Source organism: Zootoca vivipara, chromosome 1, assembly GCF_965207765.1.
Source record: "Zootoca vivipara chromosome 1, rZooViv2.hap1.1, whole genome shotgun sequence".
NCBI classification, from domain to species: Eukaryota; Metazoa; Chordata; class Lepidosauria; order Squamata; family Lacertidae; genus Zootoca; species Zootoca vivipara.
The window spans coordinates 58,482,499-58,501,808 of NC_142582.1; the positions used below are offsets into that span (position 1 = coordinate 58,482,499).

At 43.5% G+C, this 19,310-nt stretch overlaps 1 protein-coding gene across 3 annotated transcripts; it reads left to right on the top strand.

The window, feature by feature from the left end:
- Positions 1-378: 378 nt before the first annotated feature.
- LOC118088548 (malignant fibrous histiocytoma-amplified sequence 1 homolog) lies at positions 379-17,212 on the top strand. Of its 3 annotated transcripts, none has more exons than XR_015948909.1 (11): positions 379-581; positions 2,039-2,918; positions 3,833-4,124; positions 5,504-5,693; positions 6,869-7,059; positions 8,144-8,625; positions 9,729-9,860; positions 11,576-11,735; positions 14,466-14,536; positions 15,708-15,808; positions 16,910-17,212. XR_015948909.1 is itself a non-coding variant. In XM_088665895.1 (11 exons), exons 1-11 carry the CDS (start codon positions 563-565, stop codon positions 16,925-16,927), a joined length of 2,586 nt encoding a protein of 861 aa, XP_088522021.1. In that variant the 5' UTR covers positions 420-562; the 3' UTR covers positions 16,928-17,212. The 3 variants fall into 3 exon arrangements, 2 of the variants coding, with proteins under 2 accessions (XP_088522021.1, XP_034978193.1); XM_088665895.1 differs by having other exon boundaries at positions 420-581; positions 2,015-2,918; positions 9,729-9,886; XM_035122302.3 differs by having other exon boundaries at positions 420-581; positions 9,729-9,886.
- Positions 17,213-19,310: the final 2,098 nt, after the last annotated feature.

Here is a 19,310-nt window from a genome sequence, read left to right on the forward strand (position 1 = left end):
GGCCAAAGGTTGCAGGCCCCCAACTATTCCCCTCTGCTATGCCCCACATGGCCTGCCTGTGCTAGCCTGCTGCCCTCCGGGGCAATAGAGGAGGCTATCCCATCAATGGTGTTGAAGTAAGATTTGACCACCTCCCCACTTGGCTTCAGAACCATAAAGGAGGGGTGTGCCATTTTGTCCTTTGCCTCAGGCAGCAACATGCCTTGGGCCAGCCCTGAGAAAGGGCCATTGTCACACCTGCGAGTGTGAAGGAATATATATATATATATATATATATATATATATATATATATATATATAATATCTCCCCATTTCACTGGCAATCATATACTGGGGAAATGGCTGTGGTTATTTTAACTATGTTGAGCCTTCAATTTTGCCCCACACAAAGTTTCACATCTTGCGCAAGAGTGGTAATGTGGCCGTATGGTCTTTTGAAATGAATTGTGGGAAGAAGGAGGAGGTAAAGGCTTTTGAAAGAGAATTGAGGAAATGAAAGCAGGTGGTTACGTCAGAAGGATATAGCCGTGGCTTGTGAAGCAGGGAGCAGCAGGACAACAACATGGCCCAGCATGGATCTAGTGAGTACCTGCCTTTGATTCCTACTGATTGCTGCTGCTTGGAGTGGAGTAGAAAAATAATGGAAGGGGCAGTGCTAGAGGAGGGTTTGGTCAGGAGTTGGGTGCTGATGCTGGGCCTACGTGCCATTTGTTAGGATGAGAGAACTTGCCATCTTTAAAATAGTAATCGTGCCGAAGGACATACATTCAAGTTTGGGCACAGACTGTGCATAGAATCAGTACTTTCTCAGTCCTTCTCATTGCAACATTGAGTGACAGACAGAAGGGGCAAGATGTTTTAAAGCTGACCTTGTCAACTACAGCGGCTTAACTCCAGCTACGGGAGCTGCAGCAGTGAAAAGGCCAGAGGAAGCTGCCCACAGCACAGGCTTGTTCCATCCCTTTGTTATTATGCCCTTTGTGTTCAACGCAGTGGATCTTTTTTTTCCTTCAAATAATGTGTTCAGAAGTAGGCCTGATTGGCATTAGAGGAACTGTATTGAAATGAGAGCTGGTGGTAGTGGGGCATACTTATAGTTTAAATCCTGCCTCATTTGTCGAGCTCGGTAAGAATGACTTCTGACTGAAAATACAAAAATTCACTGCGTGGTCTTGGACCAGCCACAGCTTCTTAGTCGTAACCTACCTCACAGGGCTGTTGTGAGGATACAGTAGGGAGGAAGAAAACCATGTCTGCCACCTTGAGGTCCTTAGAGGAAAGGCAGGATATAAATAAAATACATACATACATTGTTGTTGTTTAGTCGTTTAGTCGTGTCCGACTCTTCGTGACCCCATGGACCATAGCACGCCAGGCACTCCTGTCTTGCACTGCCTCCCGCAATTTGGTCAAACTCATGTTCGTAGCTTCGAGAACACTGTCCAACCATCTTGTCCTCTGTCGTCCCCTTCTCCTAGTGCCCTCAATCTTTCCCAACATCAGGGTCTTTTCCAAGGATTCTTCTCTTCTCATGAGGTGGCCAAAGTATTGGAGCCTCAGCTTCACGATCTGTCCTTCCAGGGAGCACTCAGGGCTGATTTCCTTAAGAATACATACATACAAACATAAAATAAAATAAAAGAGTGGGCTATGTAGGACCTTAAGCATACCACAAGTCCTACCCCATCCTGTCTCCAATTTCTCTTGCCTTTACCTGCATATACAGTTACAGTAACCTGGTTATAATTTAACTACCCTCCTATACTCGGAACCAGGCAGTAGAAAAAAAGGTTAATTCCAGATTAAGTGATTTACTGTAAAATTCTCTCTATGTCAGAAATAATTCCCTCTGTAAACAATTAGGCTTTGTCCCTAGTAAAAGTGTTTAGCATTACACGGTTAAGAGCTGGAGCATTACTTATGTGTGGGGGGGGGCATGAAATAATTTGAGCAGAGTGTCTGGCAAGCTACTCACTTGGAAACTATGGTCCTTTTTCTTGATGATAAATCACAGTATCTTGCGCCCTCTGTTCATCAGATCAAGGGCAAGAAGACTACCCCAATGAAGTGACTCTTTCCAGACTTAGGCTCCGAGTGGTTCCACCTGAGGTCCTGCAAAATAATGGCATAGAAAGCTTGAATTTAGACCGGAACAAGCTGAAACACCTCACTGGGATTGCAAAACTTTGCAACCTAAAAAAGCTGATTTTGTCAAAAAATGATATCATAGACTTCCCAGAGGAAATCGGGAGCTTGGTCCATCTGGAGAAGCTGGAACTCAATCAGAACCAAATCCACGTTATCCCAGAGGGAGTCTTTTCCTGCCTTCCAAAGTTGAGACATCTTCGACTGAACAACAACCGCTTAGATAGCCTTCCCAAGGACCTGGCAGTCTGCAGCAGCAGCCTCCAGTACCTCAACCTGTCCAACAACTTGTTCCTAGCTATCCCTTTGGTGGTCTTGGAGCTGAAACGTTTGCAAGAGCTCTACATGTATAACAACAAGCTGCGCCAGCTTCCCATGAAGATGTTCAAGGAGCTGCCTCTGAAGATGTTCAAGGTCAGCGGGAATCCTCTCCGGGAGCCTCCCTACGAGGTCTGCGCCGGAGGCCTCAGGCAGATCATCAGCTACTTCGACCAGCTGCAAAACAGCCAAGCGGAAGAGGACAGGCGAGTCAAGACCATGTTCCTGGGGATGTCCTTAGCAGGGAAGTCCACCATTTGCAAAAGCCTGAAGCAAAGGCAAATAGTTCGAATGTCAGCGGAAGAGCGGACCGTTGGGATTGAGATCAGCGAGTTCCAGATCCAAGGCTTCACTTTTCTCTTCTGGGACTTTGCTGGCCAATTGGAATACTATATGACTCACCACATGTTCATCACGCCACAGGCTCTGGTCATCTTGGTCATTAACTTCCAGCAGTAAGTGTCACCTTGCTTAGCTTGTGAAGGGAGGGCAAACGGGAGCATGGCTTTTAAGTCCTGTTGGCACCAGCGGGGTCGATTTACACGTGTGCTTCACATTCCTGTTTATAAGTGAATGGGACTTAAATGTGTTGTCGTTGGCTAAATTTGTACTCCTGTGTAAGAAGTTAGATGTTTTTTGTCAGCCAGAAACTCAATAATTGCAGGAGTTTTATCCCTGCTAGTATGCCCATCAGAGAGCAGTGAACGAATTAAGGCTGAAATCCTATGCACACTTGGAAGTAAGCTCCACTGAACAATTTCAAGCAAACTTTCATAGGCTTGCACTGCATGCTGTTCTTCTAAATCGGAGGTGGCTGAAACCTGTTGCAGAGGCCTTAGCTAGACATTGAAGTGCACTACTCATCATTGCACTCCATCAAAATTTTAAAAAAGACAACAACAAAGCATGTTTTCCACTATTCACTGTGTGAAATCTTTTTTGCTTGGCCACCACCAATCGATTAATATTACTTTTATGGATAATTATTATTACTCTATTTTTATGGATATTTTCACAAGTGCCACAATTGCAAGCCGGGAAGTATATAATTTTCTCACAGCAGAGGCCACTTCTTAATATCTGTATTAAGGTCCGGTCACATCCACACCATATATTTAAAGCGTATATCTTTCCCTGAAAGAATACTGGGAGCTGTACTTTACCCACAGAGAACTACAATTCCCAGCACCCTTAACAAACCACAGTTCCCGGGACTCTTTGGGGGAAATCATGTGCTTTAAGTGCATAGTGTGAATGTGATCTCACTCTCTTTGTGAGCTACCAGTATTAGAGAAACAAATTGGCTTATCCACACAATGTCAGGGCAGTGGGCTGAGTCTGTGAGTGATCTGGAACTTCCCCTTTTTAGGTATCAGCGGAGCGATGACTCCTTCAAGGAGCTTGTTGGATTTTGGATTAACAACCTCTTTATGCGAGTGCCCAACTCTGTGGTCCTTCCCGTTGGAACTCACATAGATGCTTGTTGTGAGCAGGAGGTTAAAGAAAAGAAAGAGGATATAATGAGCAAGATCCAGGACATGCTGGATGAGAGGAAGAGCACCTTAGCCCATCTCATTGCCAACCTGGAGGACAATGAGGAATCGGAGTTCTTTGTGGACCAGTGGAATAGGCTGAAGGAAATGGAGAACTGCACCCTTACGGTGAGGAAAATGTGATGTAGTTTGAATATTTAGGATGCCCTACAGCAGGGGTGGGAAACCTGTGGCCCGTCAGATTTTTTTGACAGAACTCCCTGACCATCAGTTACAATGGCTGTGGCTTGACCTGAGTCAGGAGTCCAACAACATCTGGAGGGCCACAAATTTCCAGTCCCTGCATTACAGAATATGATGTGATATAAACTCCAAATAGTGTTGGTTGGGAAAGAAAAATTAAGTAAATAAAAAGAATTCCCTGGATGCCAAGATTCAGGTTTAGGACAAGTACCCTTGGGTGAGCAGAGATTTAAAATAACAAAATATGCAGCAAAGTGAAATTTGTAAAAATAGACTCTTGGACTTTTAAAGTATGTCCTTGTGAGTTCCAAAACTTCCCACTTCCCCATCATGGGGGGGGGGGGACATGTTTGGGAAGTTAAAAATAGTTTACTTACAAACTCTTCAAAGGTCAGATTCATGTGCTTTTCCATACAGCAGTCAGAAAGCACAGGCAGTAACATGGCTCTTTCCCATCTGGCCCCAATTTGTCAACTCCTTAGTCAAAAGAGGGGTGTGAACAAGCAGCAACCTTGTCGGGAAGGTATGTGGACAGTTTGGAGGCTGGGACATTGAACCTTAAGAACAAAATAAGGTGCCTAGAGCAGACCCAAAGTCCATTCATTCCAGGGGTAGGAACCTCAGAACCAGGGGCCAGGTTCACGCTGCAGGCCATTGAGACTCACCCTAACCACATCCCCCTTTTACCAGCCCACACCACTCACTGGCCCTACTTTTACACCTTCCACGAGTGCTTTGGCCTGGCTGGAATGTGTCCTTGAACTCTGATAATGTCTCTCGCTTGCCTGAATGCAGGACTGAGAGCAGTGTGTGAGTGAATTACAAACTATCCTGCTGCACAAAGGTAAAATTTATGAGTTGATCCACCCCGTTTTCCCTCTGGCCCTGCCCAGCGACCTGCTTCCAGTAGTGGCTAGCCTTGTGCCTGTGGCCATCCCACAAGTGGAACCTGAAGTTATTGTTCCCCGGCAGTTGATTCTTTGAGGCATAAATCTTCAGATCTGGGAGGATGCATCCAGCCACCACTGATAGATGACTCCTTTCACTTAAATACTGTATGAATAAGATACTTCCTTTCATTTGTTCTGAATCTCATGTCCATCTAGAGATTTTGTTTGATTGTAGGAATCTCAAGTTCTATGACACGAGCAAACCCCCTGCCCACCAACATGCATAAACCATGGACTGCCCACCAGAATAACAAGATGCCAATCTGAGTCTTTGGTCGTTTGCATCTATTGCTTGCTTGTAAACTGTCTGGAGTTTTTGTTTGTTTGTGGCATCTAAATATTTTTTTGCCCCAGGTTTTGGACCTTGTTCCCGTCAATTGCATGGATTACGAGGACATCAAAACACTCGAAGGCACAATTCTGAAGCACGTCAAGAATGAAGTTGTCTTCCCGAATGTCATCCAAGTCCTTCCCCCTATCTACAAGCAAGTAGAAGCTGCAATTGTGAATATTGTGCAAAAAAATGAAGAGTTGGCAAAGCATGGCAAGTAACTGTTAGGAATGGGCATTTTGCGCCTCTCCTCTCTTCCCCTTTTTAAATGCAAGATCCTAGCCCTTGAATAGGTGAATTCATGATGCAGAACAGGGTCCTTCTGAACCTTTGGGAAGAGACATCGCTTGGGGTAGTACATCTGCTTTCTTTGCATGTGGAAGGTTCCCAGTTCATTCCCCAGCATCTCTTGGGAAAGACTCCCTGCCTTGAAACCCTGGAGATCATCAGCATAGATGAAAACTGAGCAAGATGGACCAATAGTCAGACTCAGTAGGTGGCAGTTTTCTATGCACAGAGTGTATTTCGTTGAAATACACAGCCACCATCACACCCATCTCATAAACACTTGCAATAAAGGTCATGGCCTCTAGATGGCTTGGGGGAGAACCCAAGTCTCTCTGAGTCAGTCCCTCAGGCAGCTGGGGCAATAGCAGGAGTTTGATACTGGCTTCTCTTCTGTGGTCAATTTTTATTTATTTTTATAGTCCACTCAGCCTGAAAAGTTGGGCAGGCCCCCGTTTTAAAAATAATAAAAATCCAATTAAAGCATAACAACATTTGAACCAAGTATAAAGCATATTAAATAAAATAAAATGATCAGTGCTTGATGGCCCTGATCCCCTTCTGCAGCAAGACCACAGAGAAAAAACCCCAAACATTCAAATTTAAAACCATGGGAGCATTTTCACATTCCCAGATCTACAATGAATTCCAAAATAGTTGTTAACCTGCTGAAGGAGCCAGCTTAAGTAAGGATGCGATTCTTCATTAGCATTGACCTATTTAATATTTACTGTCCTCCTCTAGTTCTGCTCCAACAGCAGAACTACAGCATTTCCATCACTTACAGACAGGGATGGGGAAGACATTCAGATCACATCTAGAGACGAACCTTACCTAATTCACACTTTCTGAAACAATACGCAAACTGAAAGACAGACAGCGATTCTTCAAAATTTATAAATAAATAGCCAAGTCATGTGGAAATGTGGATAAACGAGTTTAGGAGTGGAAATATGGGGAAAGGAGAGAATCCAAATTTGACAAATCCACCCATCCATCCCTGTCTAGGGATAGGCTGATCCCAAACGTGCTTACTCAAAGTATTTCATTCTGTGGATCCCTTGCAGTCACTAGAAACAAGTCTTCTTCTAATGGTCCTTTAGGTATAATGGATCTCAGTCTGTTACATAGAGAGCTTTCCTATCATTATTACCTGACCCACCTTGATGTAGAACTTCTGCGGGATATCCTGAGATACCTTCACCGCGTTGGGCTAATCGTGTGGTACGAAGAGGTCAAGCAGCTGGAGAGCACAGTGTTTCTCTGCCCGGACATTCTCATAACCATCTTCAAAGTGAGTGCCAGGTGTCCTTGGCTGCTTCCACACCAGATCTCTTTATGCTGTAGAGACATTGATTTTCTGAAGTTAACTAGAAGGGGAATGAAAATGGAGGTGCCACACAAGCGTGTAGCATAGCATTTATTTATTTACCACGTCACAACAGAAAGTTGTCTAGGAGATCAACAGAAAACATCCTTTAGAGTGCCAAGGCTCAGCCTGAGATTGCCAGCTGGTTTACAAATGGATGTTCTGTGCCTTTTCATTATACACCACTATAAAATCTAGTAGGTGGGAATTGGCTGGATGGGTCCAGGGAGTGGTTAATGCCTCATTACAGGAGGAGGGAGTTATCTTATTGTCCCCACTAACCACATCTAGTTTGAACCTGATTGAGGGAATCAGTAGTGCAACTTCACCACACTTGATCCCTTGCATTCCAAAGGCAAGCATGTCCTTCAGATCAGCAGGTTCACACTGCAAGCTGTAGAGGAGAACGCAGGACTTTTATGACCACCTTGGTTGTTTTCTAGCACAAAATGGGGATTTCAGGTAATTATTGTCTAAATGAGACCGCTTGCTCCGAAAGGGTTTATCAATAGGCTATGGAAAGATAGCCAGGAATGGACTATAGGAACAGTGTCCCCTCCCCCCCCCGCCATCTTTGAAACACTGCATCAGCAGAGACACTGCATCTCACAATAGGATTGCAGATAATACTGCAGGATGGACTAGTCAGGCATGTGTATTGATTCACCTGTGCATATCAGCTACTGAGAGAGACCAGTTCTGAATTTCCCCCTGCTACCCACATCTTTGCTGGAAGCCATTTTGCTTTCAATGACTCCTAATAGCTGCAGCATATGCGAAGAGGGATAGGCAGGCTTCCCCAACTTGGTGCTTTCAAATAGTTTTAACTACAACTCCCATCATCAATGTCTACTGAACATGCTGGCTCGGGCTGATGGGAGTTGTGGTCCAAAACATCTGAAGAATGTATTTGCTACCCCTGATGTGAGCCTTATCTGGCGTGTATTTAAGACTTAATTTTTCTATGCCTGTTTTTTTTTTATAAAAAAAAATGCTTCTGTTCTTCCAGACTCTTGTCCGGTATGGCCTGACGCAGCAGCTGGAGAGCATTGCTGTGGACATCTTGATAGCAGAACATGCCACCATTCGAGACCGGGCCAACTGGGTGTGGGCATTCAAGTCAAAGGCCATGTTGTGCCAGAAGGCCATGAGAGCTTTGCTCAAACACCAGCTCTACTTGGACGGCATGAGAGACGTCTTTGAGGAAATGGTGGGCAGCAGATCTCAGAAGGGGAAGCTCTTTTGCCTGTTGGAGCACTTTGAGATCTGTCTGGAGGTCAGAAATGCAGAGGGGCTCAATCCAAAAGCCCGAGTGTTTGTGCCTGGATTGCCGTGGGAAGCCGCACAAGGCCATGAGGACACTCACTACTTATTTCCCACTTATCTCAACCAGAGTGAGGAGGTCTCCAAAATGTGGGGAGGAGACCACACAGAAGACCTTCATATCCGTGTTTACTTTTCCCCAGAGATCCCAGAGGGCTTCTTCAAAAGGTAATTAAACACAGTGCTATTTTTTAGGGGAAAAGGTGCCAGAACTTACCAAATAAAAAAATTCCTTCCAGCAGCACCTTAGAGACCAACTAAATTTGTCATTGGTATGAGCTTTCATGTGCATGCACATTTCTTCAGATATCTTCAGGTACCTGAAGAAGTGTGCATGCACACAAAAGATCATACCAATGACAAACTTAGTTGGTCTCTAAGGTGCTGCTGGAAGGAATTTTTTTATTTTGTTTCGACTACGTCAGACCAACATGGCTACCTACCTGTAACTAGAACTTACCAAGAACACCTCCCTCCTCTTAGAATGGCAATTGTGCCCACCTGAGAGGGGCTGGAACTGAGTTCTGGTGAGTTCCAGCTGAAAAAAAAGCTCTGTTTAAACAGACTGTTGATCGCATAGAGGCCAATATGAAGTGATGGCCCAGCTTGTGACCAATTTCTGCTGTTTGCAGTCTCCTTTGAATTTGGGCCACAGTCATGAAAATTGGCTGATTTGCATAACCTGGGTCAGCCACAAACATACATACATTTCCCACAGAAATTATCAAGCAAAAATTGCACTACAGCAAAATTTTGGTATTTTGTGTCTCTTTTGAAGAGTTTGTAGTTTTTAAGTAAAGTTTAATTTAAAAAGTTATGTTTAGTTAAGTTTTAGTTTCTTTAGTTTGTTTGATAAATTAAACCAATATAATTTATAAGCAAGAACTATGCATCTATCTATCTATCTATCTATCTATCTATCTATCTATCTATCTATCTATCTGGTTACAGGTAGGTAGCCGTGTTGGTCTGGATCGAAGTAAAATAAAAAAATTCCTTCAGTAGCACCTTAAAGACCAACTAAGTTTTTATTTTGGTATGAGCTTTCGTGTGCATGCACACTTCTTCAGATACCTGAAGAAGTGTGCATGCACACGAAAGCTCATACCAAAATAAAAACTTAGTTGGTCTTTAAGGTGCTACTGAAGGAATTTTTTTATTTTACTTCTATCTATCTATTCATATATTCCCTGGCTGCACACCCAATGAAATATGTTGTGCACATCCATGATGGGATCTGAAGGCATTGGCTGTTGTTTCTCTCTTTCCAGGCTCATGGTTAAAGCTTGCTCCTTCTTCTCAACCCACTGGGTGGCAAAAGCGATATGCCTGCTCATCTGCAGTGGCAAACCTTTACTGATCAAAGCGAACAACCAGAAAGGATATAGCTACATTGAACTCAGGTGCAGAAAACCAGCTGAGAGGGCAGGTACCACAGAAGGACAAACTTTGACCCACTTTGTTGGATGTTAGAAACGATCTCCTTCCTGAAAAGCCAGCATTATCATATATCAAGCACAAAACTTTTACAGGAAATTGGAGCAGATAGGATCATGCTTGGTTTAGGGTGTTAATTCTGAAGCTTGATTTGATGTGCCAACACAGACCCGATGGTGGCAGCACCAAACTAAGGCACAAAACAGCAGAAAACTTTTGCGTAGGTTAAAATTGGCAGTTTCAGTTGCATGTAGTGTTATCCTGAGTTGCAGTTGCATGGTTGGGGGAGGGATTTGTAAACAATGAGGTCATGGGGGAAAGGAAATGTGGAAAAGCACAGATGAAGATAAATACCTTACTAACTGTGGCTGCCAGGTGGGGCTGTGGTTAAACCACTGAGCCTAGGGCTTGCTGACCAGAAGGTCGGCGGTTCGAATCCCGGTGACGGGGTGAGCTCCCGTTGCTTGGTCCCAGCTCCTGCCAACCTAGCAGTTCGAAAGCACGTCAAAATGCAAGTAGATAAATAGGAACCGCTACAGCGGGAAGGTAAACGGTGTTTCCATGTGCTGCTCTGGTTTGCCAGAAGCAGCTTTGTCATGCTGGCCACATGACCTGGAAGCTGTACGCCGGCTCCCTCGGCCAATAGAGCAAGATGTGGCAGCAGTTGATAACATAACCATCCTAGCATTGGTGAGCTAACATGTAGTGTGATCAAAAATTGTGCCGATTCAATCCCACAAGTGATAATAATGAACTTTTCAATGTAATTTCAATGGAAAGCTTCATGAACTACGTACCCTGAAATTTGGGATCCCCTCCAAACCAGCGCCAAGCTTTTGCACCATGTTGCACCACAAACCCTGCATTTTGCACCAGTGTGGAGTGAATCAAACGATGTTGGATTCTTGGGTGTTAACTGCGAACCATGGTTTGCTGTATCAATTCCTCAATTTGGAGAGTAGTTCAAAACATGGTTTTTTTAGTGCAAAACTTTGGGACTTGTTTGATTTCAGTTCTATTCACTTGTGGATTAAATAAACATAATGGGTTATTTGATGATGTGTTGATTAGCTGAGGGAATTCCCACATCGTACATTTAAAGTACACCCAACACACCTTTTAAAGCACATAACTTTCTCCAAAGAATCCTGGAAATGGTAGTTTGCAAAGGATCCTGGGAATTGTAGACTTGTGGGGAGAAGCTACAGTCCCCAGGATTCTTTGGGGGAAGCCACATGGTTTAAATGTGGGTTGAATGCACTTTACTGTATATGTGTGCTGTGGCTCTGCCGTCGCTGATGCCAGGATGTTTGCGTTAACCACAATTTTTGTGAACAGTCACTGTTAATAAGTAATTATGTCTGCATTTTTCTGCATCTCTTTCCTTCTGATCTCACTGTTTACAGTTTCCTCCCCAATGATATACAAATGCGCCTGCAAGTTGGGGTAACATTTAATGCATCTGATGAAGTGGACTGTAGTCTATGAAAGCTAGATTAGCTGCCTTTAGGGTACTACAGGAGTCTCTTGTTGTTTTTGGTAATTTATTTATTTTTTGCAGATAAATTGTTTTGCCGACAACTTATGTTGGCTAAAAAGATGCATCTGTTGACATTTCCCTTAAGCTGACTATCTAGACAGAAAATCCCACTTAGTTCCCTTTCTCTGTTGTCTTTTAAAGGATTCCAGTTGGTGTGGGACTTTGTTATGACAATAATCTCCATCAGCAATAAACTCTTGGAGGAGTGGCCTGGTCTCCATCTTTGCGTGAAGACACCTTGTCGGACAGCTGGCTGCCCTGCAGAATTTGTCTGGCCAGATGTGGATGACAAAAGCACAGTGTAAGTATTTCATCCCTCTGCTCCCCTGCCCTGAGAGCATGAAGTTTCCTAACTTTTCAGCAGTAAAAACAGCAAATTCCATCTTCCATGATGGAGGCTTCTGGAGAACTTGAAATCTTGCACACTGTTTAGTGACATTTTGGTTAGCCTAATAAAGGTATTGCCTTAATATGAATTTTGATTTTCTTATGAGCCAACACAGGTACCTTTTGTTATTTGCATAATGCTTGTTACAACTATAGTAGCTTTGGCCATACCCTGAGAACACATAGTGTATTTCAAACAAAGCCCTGATGTTGGCCCAGAGGCAAAGTGCTCTGAATTCAAAGCAACTAGGAGGATGGCTCTGTACCCATCAAAGTCAATTTATAAACTTTCATATACGGTATTTCCAATGGGGCCATTTTGTTTTGCTCTACCATATTCCACTAGTGATATCAAGAAACAAATTAACTGTCCATCTTTCTTATCACCTCTTATTTGATGTGTGATGTGTTGTGGATATTTTATTTTCCTTTATGCTTCACATTCTTCTAGCTAGACCTCAATTTGCACAATATATAAATCAGACAAGTTATCTATCAAGCTTTTCTTTCTTCCACAAAGAGACCATAGGCAACACATAACAGGTTCTCACATTTCAAATACTTCTTTATGTTCACAACAACCCTGTGAGATAGGCCAGGCAAGTTCTTTTTTTTTTGTTCTTTCAGTTTGCATGCCTCTTTTCCACATAAGTATGTCTAAACTCACTCATACCACACAAGAGCAAAAAAAAGAAAAAAAGGAAGAACACATAATTACAACAGTCTTAATACCAATTCATTTCAAAACATGTCAAGCCAAATAAACATTAAAATATTAAATATTAAATATTAAAATAAAATAAATTCATGATAATAGGCAATATTGACCATTAAAAAAAGTTATCGATGGCTGATTATTTTAAACATCAGCCATTGATAACTTTTTAAATGTATTGCCTATTTTATCATGAATTTAAAATTCATGATAAGGCAGGGGTCAGGAAACTTTTTCAGCAGGGTCCGGTCCACTGTTCCTCAGACCTTGTGGGGGGCCAGACTATATTTTGAAGGAAAAAATGAACAAATTCCTATGTCCCACAAATAACCCAGAGATGCATTTTAAATAAAAGGACACATTCTACTCATGTAAAACCATCAGGCAGGCCCCACAAATAACCCAGAGGTGCATTTTTAATAAAAGCACACATTCTACTCATGTAAAAACATGATGATACCTGGACCGTCCGTGGGCTGGATTTAGAAGGCGGTTGGGCCATATCTGGCCCCCGGGCCTTATTTGTCAACCCATGATCTAAGGCATATGTAAAATATAAACATTTATGTTTGAAAATATTTAAACCAGATAGGCTAAAACTCTCAGGTGCTGTCAGGTTTTTATGAATAGTATAACAAGCAGCAAGTTTCTCACAGCTGTCAAGTTCCAGAAATAGCAGCCAGCCTCCTTTGAGCCAGCCACAAACGTTCTCTCACAGGCCACTCTCTCCTTCCCCTATTCTGATGTTCTTAGGGCCTCCAACAGAGATGGGGGAAGTACAGCATTGAAGTTCCTCCTTCTTTTTGCTCTGGGTATCCACACCCAAACAAACGTTCATGCAGCCTTCATGCACAAAGCAGCATAGGTTGGTTTGCCCAGAACACCCTATCACACCTGGTTGGTGAGGCAGCTCTCCAAAGTTTCTCGTCCCTCTGGGCCTAGAGCCCAGCATCTCAAGACCCGCCGATAAGCACTACAGCAAAGCAAACCAATTAGCACACAGTCGTACCTTGTTTCTCGAACACCCCGGAACTCGTATGTTTCAGCTCCCGAATGATCGAAAACCAGAAGTGAATGTTCCAGGTTTCTGAACATTCTTTTGGAAGCCGAACGTCTGACGGGGCTTCCACAGCTTCCAATTGGCTGCAGGAGCTTTGTGCAGCCAATTGGAAGCCACGTTTTGGAAGTCGGAACGTTTCGGAAGTCGAACGGATTGGATTCCGTTCAACTTCCGAGTTACGACTGTACATCAAAGGAAGGGAGTATAAACATATACAGGCTCATTCTTGCAACAACCACCAATTAGTCTGGGGTTACCTTGACTACCAAGATGGTATTTGCAAGCCTTTTGGAACATTTCTGCTTTAGTTCAACACAAATGGGCAGATTTTGCCAGTCAGACCAATCATTGTGTACTCCCCCCCCCTCCCAAGAGCTTAGCAGGGGTTTGGTGAGATCTGAATAGGCTTTTGTATGTCCAGCATCCTAGGATTGTTTTACCCAGAATTGGCACATTTGGATTACCTAAGTTATGTGCATAAATTTCAGTGGGTTTACTCTTGAGTATGACCAATGTGGGAATACAACCCCTACTGCACTGGTGAGCCCTTCATATGTAGTTGAACTCAACTCCCATCAGTACCAGACAGCATGGTGAGTTGTCGGGAATGATGGAAACTGTACCCCTAAAGCCCATTCTTTCACCCAAATAATTCTGGGCACTGGCAATTTATTGTTCACAGAGGTACAATTCCCAGCAGCCCTTAACAAACCAGAATTATTATTTTGGGGGGGCACTTCAAATGTGCTATAGTGTGTACACAGCCTTTGTGTTGCCATCTTTCAAGCTGAAGAGTTACCAAAATAAATAAATATTTTGATTGCAAAATCTGTTTACTGTTGCCTTGGTACTCCTTCCCTTCTCCAAAGGACCAAAGAAGAAATCAAAACATGTGGAACTTGTGCCTTTCGATTTGAAACTGAGCTGCTGTTACCAAAAGGTGAGACTGGAGATTTCAGGTTTCATTCAACTGTAGACAGATTTAAACCTGGCTGGTGTGGGACAGGAGCTGAGGAGAGACTGTCAAGTACAGTCGTACCCGGGTTGTCGAACGCCTTGCGACTCAAAACATTTTGGCTCCTGAACGCCACAAACCTGGAAGTGTGTGTTCTGGTTTGCAAACTTTTTTTTTTGGAAGCTGAATGTCCGATGTGGCTTCTGTGGCTTCCGATTGAGTGCAGGAAGCTCCTGTAGCCAATTGGAAGCTGCGCCTTGGTTCTTGAAAGTCGAATGGACTTCCGGAATGGATTCTGTTCAAGAAGCAAGGTATGACTGTATTGCCCTCTGAAGTGCACCCGTTGCTTCTTCTGTTTCATTTTGTGAATGTGTTGGGGATGATATAGAAAGCAACTAATAGTTAAGCAATTGATTTCAGTGGGCTTAAGCAGTTACCTCTGCACTGGATTGTGGCCAAAACAGGAGATACTGTAATTGCTGGTATCACAGTATCATACTAGTAGGGGTGTTTTGGAATCTTGCCCAAAGTACAGCAAGGTGGTGATTGGTGGGAGCTTTCCATCTCTTGACTCGTGTCCATAGCCCAGTGCATAGGAGCCAACTCCTAGGCACTGCGGTCCCTTCAGACCCTCCCATAAAATATTTGAGGGGACTGCCCCCCCAGTTGATGGGTGTGGTGTGTGTGTGCAGTGTCATGTGATCGATTATGTGGGTAGGGGCTTACCTGGTCCCCCTCCTCAATATTTTATTCAAGTTGGCACCTCTGGCCTAGTGTGTCCTTGCTCCCCTCCTCTCAGGCCTTCATAATTTCTATTACGGCTACCATTTTAGCATACTGCCCAGAGTTTGTGCTTTGGCTGCCTCCTCTACTTGCTCAGAAAGCATCATAAAATGCAGCGCTTTTTTTAGTTAAAAAGAATGAAAGAAAGGAAAAGGTTCTGGCACTCTTCTATTGATAAAAATGCTGGGGGTGTCAGCAAATATTGGCTGCCGTGGGCAGCATAAAAAAGAAAGAAGTACTGGTGTGTACCACAAAAAAAGCCCACTGGGAATATGAAATAGTAATGCAAAACTAAGAGTATGAAGGGGGGAAATATGCACCCAGTCAGTAGTCACATTTACTAGCTGGGTAACTAACCATGTTGTTGTTTTAGTCCCAAGTGAACGGAGCATTGCCCAGGCCCCTGCACAGTATTATGTCACCAGCTATGGCAACGCCACCTTTGGATCCAGCACTGTCCACGTGGAAAGTCAGGTATGCATGTATGTGCGGGCTGCTGCTTACTGTGCTTTGTTCTTGGGGATTTATACTTTTGTCTAGGCGGTCTTGATGAGTCCTGCTGGAGTGTACCATACAGCCTTAAAAGGTCTATTATTATAATATTATCTTCATCACTTTCTCCCCAAAAGTGCTGGAGTGTTTCTCAAAAATTTCCTAAGCCAATTGGGGAAATGGAGACTGCAATTCCCTAGAGCAGGGTAACCAATACAGTGCCCTCCAGGGAGGTCTGGATGCCAACTCCCACCAGCACCAGGCAGCAAGGCCACTTACCAGAGATTATGGGAGCTGTAGTCCAACACAGTTGGACGGCACCATGTTGCTTATTCTTCCTAGAGCGTGATTGAATATAGCATGTTTATTTGACTTATTATTAGCACAGCTTTCGAAAAAAAAAAACCCTGCAAAGCTCACCCAATATTTATTTGCAATTTGCAATAACGAAAGAGAAATCTTGACAGAGGGATTTTCTCTCCATATTAGTACAGTACTAAGGACCCTAGTGCTATGCTTGGAGATTACCCCTCTGCTTGCTCTACACTAAAAGGCAGACCCCTATTCTACTCACAGAAATACAATTCCCTAATAAAATGGATTGCTTGGGAAACTGCAAGCTCTTGGAGGGGAATGGGGTTGCCTAACAACCAGCCTAGCAGTTCAAAAGCACATCAAAAGTGCAAGTAGATAAATAGGTACCCTTCTGGCGGGAAGGTAAATGGTGTTTCCGTGTGCTGCTCTGGTTCACCAGAAGTGGCTTAGTCATGCTGGCCACATGACCCAGAGGCTGTACGCCAGCTCCCTCAGTCAGTAAAGCGAGATGACCGCCGCAATCCCAGAGTCGTCCGTGTCTGGACCTAATGGTCAGGGGTCCCTTTACCTTTACCTTTTAACAACCCCTCAGCACCCATGACTGGTTTAAAGAGGTACCACAGTGCTTTAAATGCATGGTGTGAAGGGACCCAGAGTGTCCTTGCATAAAATGTTATTAAATAATTCTGACACATTTTAAATTAAGTTGTCTTCTTTTAACAAAATGGCCACTTCTTTAATTTTATCCCATTACCTGTTTTGTTGCAGAATATCCTGGACAAATGACAAGAGCCATGCAAGAAAAATTGCCAGCAACATTTGCAGAGATTTTCAGAGACACGTTTGCTCCATGCAGCACCTTAGAAACACTTCATTCTAAACTGACTATTTGACCATCGTAGGTTGAAAATGCAATTCAAATTCCATGGTAGGATGCCAATTTATTTACAGATATATGTGAACAGAAGTGCAAGGATGCAACCTAATAAACTTCTACCATAAGTTACAGAACCGTTTGCAGGGATTCTTCAGCATGATTCGTCATTCACCTTAAGTGGATTGTATGCATTTTTTTATATAAAAAAAACACATTTATTTGTTTCATAACATTCATACCCCATGTGTTTGTAAAAAACACCCCCGAGTTAAAAAAATTTAAAATCCACTGCAGCTGTCTAAGCATCTAGGTAGGTTTGTCTACACAATAATGTTTTTAGCAAGTGCCACAAGGAATACAGTGCTTGGTATCAACATCCAGAGAGACCCAAAGTGCTCACAGAGACCCCCCACAAAAAATGTCAACACTAGGGACTGTAATTATAGTAACAAGTAAAAATAGAATTGTCAGATACACTATTAACAGGAAAGTTAAGGCATGTCTGAAGCACATTAGCTGAAGTGTTTGAGCTGCCCATTCTCAAGGGATCTGGACAGGTAGCAAGAAAGTATACGCCATTCAATATCTGCATCAATGACAAGTGTAGTTTCACAAGAGTTAATGGAGTAATTCTGGTGCCTCTTTGCTCGAGAAATAAGTCTTCTGATTCAGCACTGCATACAGTACATTTGAAATGTTATTCTGATTACTTTATTATGCTGTCTCTTACTATGCCCTGCAAAATGTCTTCTTAATGATATACACTTTCTTGGGATCTTTTGATAAAGGGCAGTATATAAATAATAAAAATAATAAATAAATAACAATGCCATATAAAGAGGACCAATACTTAATGAGCACCAGAAACAAACTCTCCTATACTATACCTCTCCAATAAAAAACAACCATAAACACATTGAATTTTCAAGCTTTTAGATTTTTGTTTTGTGGGGAATTTTGTTGTACAGAGAAAATAGTGTTATAACTGGGAGGTGGCAGAGGCTTCATTCCAGATCTTATTAGTATCCTCCCTTCCTTCACTCACTGTAGCCAACCAAGTGCTCCGCTTATGGCTGACTCTGCTCTTGGTTTTGTCACTTCAAGGGCAGTGAATTTTACAAGAGCGGTTTTTGTGCTATGATTTAGATATTCAACTTCTGCCTGCAGCCCACTTCCAAAATTGAGGAGCCCTCTACAGTCCCTTTAATTTCACTTGTCCATATAAGTGGCCAGTGATAGGATCCTACTTGCAAGTTGTGGGTAATGTTCAACACTGATTTTGTAAGTGAAGGGCTAGGGGTGTGGGGCACCCAGGTGCTGGGCTCTCAGGGGGCACCAGGCCAAGAGTCGAGGGCCTGAGAGTTGAGGCCGGGGAAGAGTCTGCCTGTCGGTTGGAGCGCCATGACGGCTCTTCTGCTGTGGGTGGCTCTGCGCTGCGAGTTTGGGGGCGACCGAGCCAGCGAGACACTGAGGCAGTCAGCCAGCTCCACCCTCCTGCGCACCTGGGACTGGGCAACCTTGTGGGGGGGGCGGTGCTGGGTGGATCTTTGCATGCTTAAGACATGCTTAAGACAGCCCTGTGTAAGTGTGACGCGCACACATCTTTTCATAGAATGTAAAACCTATGTTGAATATTAAGCAGGAATAGCAATCCAGCTCTTGTCACAGATCTGAACTATCAAACTGATTATGGAAGCAGAGATCAGTATCTTCCCTTTCCCATAAAACTTGTGTAATACGAAATACTATGCCAGCAACTTGTCTTAAGAGCGAAAGAAAAAAAATCTATCTTTTCTGTAACGTCTCACTGCTCCACCACACACCATAGTACTTACAAACACTTCATGACCCCATCTCATATGCCATGTTGCTTATACTGGGGCAAAGTCGCATCCCATTGTATTTTAGGACGCTGATGGCCAGGGCTTTTTTCCAGCTGGAATGCACCCGGCACCTCCGATGGGGCTCATTAAGCTGCTCAGCTGAGAAGCAGAAGGCTCCCCTCACCTCAGTGGAGCAGCCTCAACAAGCCTCTGGTTGGTGATGAGACCCCCCCCCTGGGATCTGGGGTGGGTCTTCTGAGTTCTGAGGGAAGTGTGTTCTGACACTTTTTTCCTGGAAAAAAGCACTGCTGATGGCCTATTAGGGCTTTTTTGTGTGCACAATATGGCCTGGCAGAGTGTTAACGGATGATGTCTTGAGACCATCTACCAACAAGGCCTGACTACAAAACCTTGATCAGAACAAAAGGCTAAATTTATGTTTTCCACTCCTTGAGCATCTTAAGACACA

Bases quoted from the DNA above. Each gene is read 5' to 3' on its own strand.
- LOC118088548 (XM_088665895.1), top strand. The intron at 2,919-3,832 runs GTAAGTGTCACC...TCCCCTTTTTAG, and splicing joins TTGGTCATTAACTTCCAGCA to GTATCAGCGGAGCGATGACT. The intron at 8,626-9,728 runs GTAATTAAACAC...CTCTCTTTCCAG, and splicing joins CCAGAGGGCTTCTTCAAAAG to GCTCATGGTTAAAGCTTGCT.